The sequence below is a fragment of the Arachis ipaensis genome, chromosome B06, assembly GCF_000816755.2.
Source record: "Arachis ipaensis cultivar K30076 chromosome B06, Araip1.1, whole genome shotgun sequence".
NCBI lineage: Eukaryota > Viridiplantae > Streptophyta > Magnoliopsida > Fabales > Fabaceae > Arachis > Arachis ipaensis.
Window position 1 is genome coordinate 12,411,168 of NC_029790.2, and position 8,389 is coordinate 12,419,556.

An 8,389-nucleotide genomic window follows, 5' to 3' on the forward strand; every position below is an offset into this window, starting at 1 on the left:
TTTTTAGAAAAAATAAAATTGGTTAGTTTGTTTATTTTTATATATAAAAAATTGTTAATAATTTAAAGATCAGATGACTCTAATTTTAAATGTGAGGCTTGTCTAAGTCTAACATACACCTGATATAGCTGCCTCCCCTGGGGCATGCAAGATGAAACTAATTTATCACAAGCTAGAAGAGCTAGGGTTATTGCTTAGTTATATGTTATGTTGATTAAGTGGTTGTTTGCTTCCTTAATGGTTATTAGGGAGTGAGAAGAAATATAATGAAGTAGTACAAGAGAGGACATGATCAAAGTGGAAAAACATACCATTTCTCTCCTCCGTTCTTCCCCTTTCTTGCTGGCCGCTTTTCCTTCTTCCCACTGCACTCCCTCTCTTTTCCGAACAAACGCAGCGTAGAAGCAATGAAACCGTCACAACCACACTCCACATTTTCCCCCACACTCTCCAAACGCATCCTCCATCCCCTTCTCCACCTCCGCCTCTTGTTCCTCTTCGTTCCTACCTAAACTAAACCCCACTCACTCTTCTCTTTTTTCTTATTATTTTTTTAATCATGTCTGAATCCCTTCTCTGCGTCTTAACCGAGGACCTCCTCGTCCGAGTCCTTCACCACCTCCACTCTGACGCCGACCGAAAATCATGGCGACTCGTCTGCAAGCACCTGAACCGGGTCGAATCCCTCACCCGAACAACCATTCGGATCCTCCGGATCGAGTTCCTGCTCGCCCTGCTCCACAAATTCCGCAACATTCAGGAACTTGACCTCTCCCTCTGCCCGCGGATCGACGACGGAGCCGTCAAGGTTATGCTGAGTCAGGGATCGCCCGGTTGGACTCGGGGGCTTAAGAGGCTGGTGCTGAGTCGAGCCACCGGTTTGGGCCACTCGGGTCTGGAACAGCTGGTTCGTGCGTGTCCCTTGTTGGAGGCCGTTGACGTGTCGCATTGTTGGGGTTTCGGTGACAGAGAGGCTGCGGCCATTTCGTGCGGCACGAGGTTGAGGGAGGTGAACATGGACAAGTGCTTGGGTGTCACTGATATTGGGTTGGCCAGGATCGCTGTTGGTTGCAGCAGATTAGAGCGCCTTAGCTTGAAGTGGTGCTTTGAGATATCTGATCTTGGCGTTGACCTTCTTTGCAAGAAGTGCTTCTATTTGAAAGTTCTCGATGTCTCGTATCTCAAGGTTAGTTAGTTAGTTATGGAAAGGTGTTTGGCCATGACATTATTGGTAGTACTTATTTGAGAGCCACTAATTGGATATGCTGATTAGATGATCCATTTTGGTTTTGACTTTTCAGTTTTCACACTTAGTCCTTTGTCTTTGTTGAAAACAGTTATCTCAGTTTCACATTACAGCACCATGTGCAGATTGGTGAATGAAAGGGACAGAGAGATTGAGAAACAAAGATGGATGATGGTGACGGGAGTTATATTGTTGTTAAAACTGGGTGCTCATCACCGACAGGGGGCAATCACTTATTTTGGAAACCATTTAATCCTTTATTCCTTATCATTCGTATTAATGGTAAAAGTAAAAATTGTTAACTAGTTATAATTGAAACATTCTATAAGCTTTTTCGAAGAGTGCAAACCAAATTCTTTTAGTCATATTCCCAACTTTTCAAATAGGATTCTTGGGTAGTGGGTTTCGGATGTCTTTCAAAGACTAGTTGCTACATCCTGAATAAGTGGCTTTTATTTTTCATGCTTACAATAAATGAAGAAAACATTTGGTTTCAAATATATCGGAATGGGAAAGAAAAAACAATTGTTTTTTCTTGACTAAGGACAATGTATTGTTGTTGTACTTGTATATGCAGTAATGGCAGTTGCTGATATGGTTTTCTGTTTTAACTCATCACCTTAATCGGTTATTCCACCTATATTTGGCTATGTTTTGCTGCCTTACACAGTCACGGAGTTCTATTCTTGCTACTCCTGAGAGTGTAGAGGTGAAGTTATGATTGGATGATTAAAATTACTACATAAAATATTTTTGCACTTGACAGTGGATAAAAAAGAAAAAAAAAATTACGTCTATATTTTTTAAAATTATCTTTTGAATAATTTTGGGATCTTCCGTCATCAGGTTACAAGCAAATCTTTGCGATCAATAGCTTCTCTATTAAATCTAGAGGTTCTTGTTATGGTGGGCTGCTCTTTAGTGGATGATGTTGGATTGCGGTATCTTGAAAATGGATGTCCACTTCTTAAGGTGAACTTTAGTTATTTGTTCACTCTAAGTTTTAAAATGTCTCAGTACTGGGTTTAAACAAGTCAAGAAGTTTGCCTGATGAGTTCTGTGGAACATAGAGACAGATATATGTCCTTAATTTTAAACAAGCGTCATTTCCTTGTATTGCAGACGATTGATGTCTCACGGTGCAACTGTATTAGCTCCTCTGGCTTAATATCTCTAGTTAGTGGACATGTGGATCTTGTACAGATAGCTGCAGGATACTGCCTCTCTGTGAGTTTATCGTGATATATGATATAAGTGTATACACATTATCCTGCATCGTCATAAACTTACTATACACTTACACTTAGCCATGTCCTACAGGAACTTTCAGGACCTCTTGTTCATTGCTTGAAGAATTTAGAGCAGCTGAGCGTAATTAGAATTGATGGTGTTCAAGTTTCTGACTTCTTCCTCCAGACCATAGGGAAAAACTGCAAGTTTATAGTGGAGCTTGGTTTAAGCAAATGTATTGGTGTAACCAACATGGGTATTTTGCACCTAGTATCCGGCTGTGGCAGTTTGAAGATACTTGATTTGACTTGTTGTCGCTCCATCACTGATGCAGCCATCTCTACAATAGCAGACACTTGTCCGGACCTTGTCTGTCTTAGGTTAGAGTCGTGTGACATGGTGACTGAGAATTGTATTTATCATCTTGGATCGAGTTGCTTGCTGCTTGAAGAACTTGATCTTACTGATTGCTCTGGCATCAATGACATTGGTAAATTTCAGCAGAGCTATATCTGTAATTAGTTGTATGAATTGTGTTCGAGAGTGGCAGTAGTTCTGATTAATCTATTTCCAACGTTCTGTCTTCTTGCAGCACTTAAGTACCTATCTGGGTGTTCAGAACTCGTAAGATTGAAGTTAGGATTGTGCACAAACATATCAAACATTGGATTGTCACAAATTGCTTATAATTGCCGAAAAATGGCTGAACTTGATCTCTATCGGTAATTGAACTTTGCGGGCGTGTGTAATTGTTTATGTTTCAATGAACTGTAAATCAAGTAGTGATTTGTTTAGTTCATTCCATTTGTCTATTGTAGATGTGTATATATTGGAGATGATGGGCTAGCAGCACTTGCAAGTGGATGTAAGAAGTTGATGAAGCTTAATGTGTCGTATTGCAATAGGATCACAGACAAAGGGATGGAGTATCTCAGCCATCTTGGTGAATTATCGGAACTGGAGATGCGTGGGCTTTCAAACGTCACAAGCATTGGTATAAAAGCTGTTGCACTGAGTTGCAAGAGACTGGCCGATTTAGATTTAAAACATTGTGAAAAAATAGATGATTCTGGTTTCTGGGCCCTTGCTTTTTACTCACAAAACCTGCGGCAGGTCAGTGGTATTTGCATTACTCAATTACATTATTTCTGCCTTCTTATAACAAAGGAATGCAGCCTCCAAATCGAAAGTAAGTCAAATGAATGTGCCTGAAGGGACATAAATGATACTCCTCAGGTTTTATTGATTCTTAAGTTATGTACTGTCTTCTAGTTTGATCTTATTGACAAATTTGTCACTATGATACTCCTTTGAGACTGAGTCATTGACCAACACTATGATACTCCTACTGCTTCTCAATGCTTCATAAGATAATCTTTTGTTTCTTTGCTAATTGACAAACTGATACACTAAACGTAGAAAACCTGCTATGCTGGTAACACGTGGTTTCTACAGCCGGTATGAGTATTTTCTTATGCTTTCTATAACTGAAGTTCCTATTTACACTTTTACAAGCCCAACATGCGTTAATTATTCCTCAAATAATGGTGAAAGAGGAAGTATATATTAGTGTATTTGAATGACTAACTGGGTATAGTGATGATGATGTTGGCAGATAAACTTGAGCAACTGCAATGTGTCAGATGTGGTGTTGTGCCTCATGATGGGAAACTTGAAACGCCTTCAGGATGCAAAACTGGTGCATCTTTTTAAAGTCACTGTAAAAGGGATGGAACTTGCCCTAAGAGCTTGCTGCGGCCGCATCAAGAAGGTTAAACTACATAGTTCTCTGCGGTTCTTGATTTCGTCGGAAATACTTGATACGTTCCAAGCACAAGGGTGCAAGGTCAGATGGGATTAGCCATGCTATTAATAGGTCATCAAGGCCAAGATAAATTAATGTATTTTGCTTGCTTTTCTTGGAAAACAAGGTACCAAAGAGGCCTTAGGTTCAATGATTTTATAAATTTCTCTTGTATGGTCCTACTCAAATAAGGTGGTACAAATAATACTTCTGTCAGGTTACATTGACGGGTTTAAGAAAAAGGAATTTACCTTCTCAAGGTATCTTCTTCCTTATTTATGAGGTTACTTCTCACAAGAGTTGAATCTGATTTTAACTTAATAGTTATGCTTACAAATTTGATTCTGTAACCCATCCCATGTTAAAATTGAATCAAGTTCGATCATTGGAAGTTAACTTCATTAGCAGTTTTGTCATTATCGAGTATATATAAATCTGACTGTCGATATATTTCTAGGCAAAGTGTTTGATGATCATACTTAGAGTTAGACAGAGACGGGTGACCGAGTCTTAACATATTTAGGAATTAACCCAGTGCTTATTATCAAAATTATATGTTGATTCTTCCGTTGTAAAAGTTCCATTTCTACAAATATCCATACAAGAACGATATGTTATACATAATCTCAAATTATATCGGTGCAGGGGTCTGTTATACATAATTATTTTAGACCTGGTAAAAGACGACTCCAGGTAATTAAGTTTCATATATTAAAAAATCTGAATTAGTTCCAATAGTAGGAACTAGATTACTTAGGTAGAAATCAAGCTATGCAATGCGAAAGCAGCTAAGAACCAGATGCAGCTCGAGTTTTTACGCGACTATGAAGCAAAGAATACGAGTATACAACTTTCGGAATGCCTTCACCTATCATTTTAAAATAAAATAAAATAAAACCATAGAGTATAGGCCTCAATTTATGTGCTGTCCGAACGGGACCTTAGCTTGAGAGAAACATAATAAGGTTGGTTATTCATTTAACTGTTTATTTTGACTTAGGTTGCACCTTGATACAAAAGAAGCCACGGCCTTGTATAAATAATAATCGATGAAACATCAAAAAGTGAGAAGCTCCAAACAATCACAAAACATGTATGGGGGATGGGGAATACCATGCCATGCCTCCATCAAAAGCAAGCTTTGGAATTACTTGAAACTTTTGTCCAGAGAAAAAAAGCACAAAGTGAATGTGAATAATATTACTCTCAAGAAAAGAACTTGAATTCCGAAAGCAAAAACTCGTGTATAAATAAAAGTTGGTTCTGAACAACACAAACACATATACCCTACTACCTTTCCACTACTCTGGCAAATAATAATGGCTTTGCTTAATCTCTTTTTCATCCTCATGCTTTTACCCTCATCATTTGAGGCTTCACTTTCATCAAGCATCGAAACCCAAGACCTGAACTCCATGATTGCACAAGCCTGCATGAACATCGAAAACCAAAACTCATGCCTCGCCAACATCCAAAACGAGCTCGTCAAGATCGGCCCCCCAAGCCCCACTTCCGTGTTGAGTGCCGCACTCGGTGCCACGATCAACGAAGCCAGGGGGGCCATCGACAAGATCACAAAGTTCACGACGTTCTCCGTGAGCAACCGCGAGCAACTAGCCATAGAAGACTGCAAGGAGCTTCTAGACTATTCCGTTTCGGAGCTGGCATGGTCCATGGGAGAGATGAGAAGAATCCGTGGCGGAGATACAAGCGCGCAATACGAGGGAAACCTGGAAGCGTGGCTAAGTGCAGCTCTGAGCAACCAAGATACTTGCATTGAAGGGTTTGAAGGTACGGACAGGCGCCTCGAGAGTTACATAAGCGGAAGCTTAACGCAAGTTACGCAGCTTATAAGCAATGTGTTATCCCTCTACACTCAACTCCATAAATTACCATTCAGCCCTCCCAGAAAGACTAATACTCTTAATGTCACGACGGTTGTTGATGAGTTTCCCGACTGGATGAGCGAGGGTGACCAACAGCTGCTTAAGGCGAAGTCGCCCCCGCATGGTCGTGCGGACGCTGTGGTGGCGTTGGATGGGAGTGGCCATTTCCGGAGCATCATGGAGGCCGTTAATGCGGCTCCGAGTCATAGTAACACGAGGTATGTCATATACGTGAAGCAGGGGTTGTACAGAGAGAATGTTGATATGAAGAAGAAGATGACCAACATTATGCTCGTTGGTGATGGTATTGGCAGAACCATTCTCACCAGCAACCGCAACTTCATGCAAGGATGGACCACTTTTAGAACTGCTACACTTGGTAAGTAACATAAGATCTGATATATTTTTAGAAATTAAATAGTTTATTATTTTTCATGTAAAATGTCAGAAAACTAAAATATAATGACAAAATTCACAATGTAGCTGTATCCGGGAAGGGATTCATTGCAAGGGACATGACATTCCGCAACACAGCTGGACCAGTGAACCACCAAGCAGTGGCACTTCGTGTGGACTCTGACCAATCAGCGTTCTACAGGTGTAGCATCGAAGGATTCCAAGACACACTTTACGCTCACTCACTGCGTCAATTTTACCGAGAATGTGAAATTTACGGTACCATTGACTTCATCTTTGGCAACGGTGCAGCAGTGTTGCAAAACTGCAAGATCTACACGAGAGTCCCTCTCCCGTTACAAAAGGTTACCATCACGGCCCAAGGAAGAAAAAGCCCACACCAAAGCACAGGCTTCACAATCCAAGATAGCTTTATTCTAGCAACTCAGCCCACTTATCTGGGCCGGCCCTGGAAGGAGTACTCAAGAACAGTTTACATAAACACCTACATGAGTGCGCACGTGCAGCCTCAAGGTTGGCTTGAGTGGTTTGGGAACTTTGCATTGGATACATTGTGGTACGGTGAGTATAGGAACTATGGGCCTGGGTCAGCCCTTGGTGGAAGGATCAAATGGCCCGGGTATCATGTTATTAAGAATCCTGCTGCAGCTAGTTACTTTACGGTTCAGAGGTTCATTAACGGTAACTCATGGTTGCCAAGGACAGGTGTCAAGTTCACTTCAGGCTTGACCAATTGACTCATTTCTAATTCCACCTCTATACTACTTAGCTAGCTATTTTACTATAATAATCTGGATATGTATCAATGGTAATACTAATATGTTTGCCATTGTTAGGTTTTAGTTAGGTCAATAATTTTACCCTTTTTCTTTGATTGTTGAAGGAAGAATAGGTTGTTTTTTTATTGGGGGATAATAGATTAATGATGATTCTACAAAATGGTAAAATTTGTTTGGTGAATTATGTAATTTTTTGTCTTTGGTAATTTCAGGTCATTTTGTTATGTTTCTGGCTTTTTTCCCACTTTTATTTATGGGCAATTTACATAAATAAAATGAATGAAAGAAATTGTTACGTAAATACAACATTCTGAAAAACCAAACGTAAATGCAATAAACCTAATTGTATGTAATCCGCAACACCCTAATGCGGAACCTGAATACACATAATCCGCTACACCCTATTGCGGATTACGTTGAGAAGCTAAAAACTCATAAACCGCCACACCCTGTAGCGGTTTATGATCATATGGGCCCGAAACCTATTCCGCTACACCCTCTATCAGATTATGAAGAGAGTGGACTCAGCACCAGAATAGTGGCAGACGATTCGGTCACATGACGACCAATATATCTGAGTGTATTAATTCTGTTCTGAAGGGTACACGGAATCTTCCGGTTACCGCCCTGGTGAAGTCCACATATGGTCGGCTAGCGGAGTTGTTTGTGATTCGTGGTCAGACGGCAGAGGCTCAGTTGGCCAGCGGTGCCAAGTTTTGCCAGTCTTTCATGAAGGCGATAGAGCGCAACTTGAGAGACTTCAGGTGCTTCACTGTCACCCTATTCGATAGACACCAGTTTGAGTATACCGTTGTCGAGATGACACCGAGCGGAACCTTTTCACTTGGGACGTACCGAGTTTTCCTTCAAGATTGTACATGCGACTGTAGATACTTTCAGGCTCTCCATTATCCATGTTGCCATGCGATTGCATGTTGTGCCCAGTCACAGTTTGACTGGTCTATCTATGTTAACGAAGTCTACACCATGCAGAAGGTGTTCAGGGTGTACCAGATGGGTTTTGTGC

At 40.7% G+C, this 8,389-nt stretch overlaps 2 protein-coding genes across 7 annotated transcripts; both read left to right on the forward strand.

Moving 5' to 3' along the window:
• On the forward strand, positions 9 to 4,676 carry LOC107645936 (F-box/LRR-repeat protein 3). 6 transcript variants are annotated; one of them, XM_021104015.1, is made up of 9 exons: positions 9 to 1,186; positions 1,917 to 1,955; positions 2,093 to 2,218; positions 2,369 to 2,473; positions 2,567 to 2,966; positions 3,069 to 3,198; positions 3,295 to 3,589; positions 3,896 to 3,934; positions 4,092 to 4,567. In XM_021104015.1, the coding sequence occupies exons 1-9, from the start codon at positions 560 to 562 to the stop codon at positions 4,335 to 4,337; spliced, it is 2,007 nt and encodes a 668-aa protein (XP_020959674.1). In that variant the 5' UTR covers positions 9 to 559; the 3' UTR covers positions 4,338 to 4,567. The 6 variants fall into 6 exon arrangements, with proteins under 6 accessions (XP_020959674.1, XP_020959677.1, XP_020959676.1 ...); XM_021104019.1 differs by lacking the exon at positions 1,917 to 1,955 and adding an exon at positions 1,360 to 1,528 and having other exon boundaries at positions 1,021 to 1,186; positions 4,092 to 4,676; XM_021104020.1 differs by lacking the exon at positions 1,917 to 1,955 and adding an exon at positions 1,372 to 1,528 and having other exon boundaries at positions 1,021 to 1,186; positions 4,092 to 4,676.
• On the forward strand, positions 5,535 to 7,576 carry LOC107645935 (putative pectinesterase/pectinesterase inhibitor 22). The gene is made up of 2 exons (XM_016350089.2): positions 5,535 to 6,545; positions 6,650 to 7,576. The coding sequence occupies exons 1-2, from the start codon at positions 5,600 to 5,602 to the stop codon at positions 7,318 to 7,320; spliced, it is 1,617 nt and encodes a 538-aa protein (XP_016205575.1). The 5' UTR covers positions 5,535 to 5,599; the 3' UTR covers positions 7,321 to 7,576.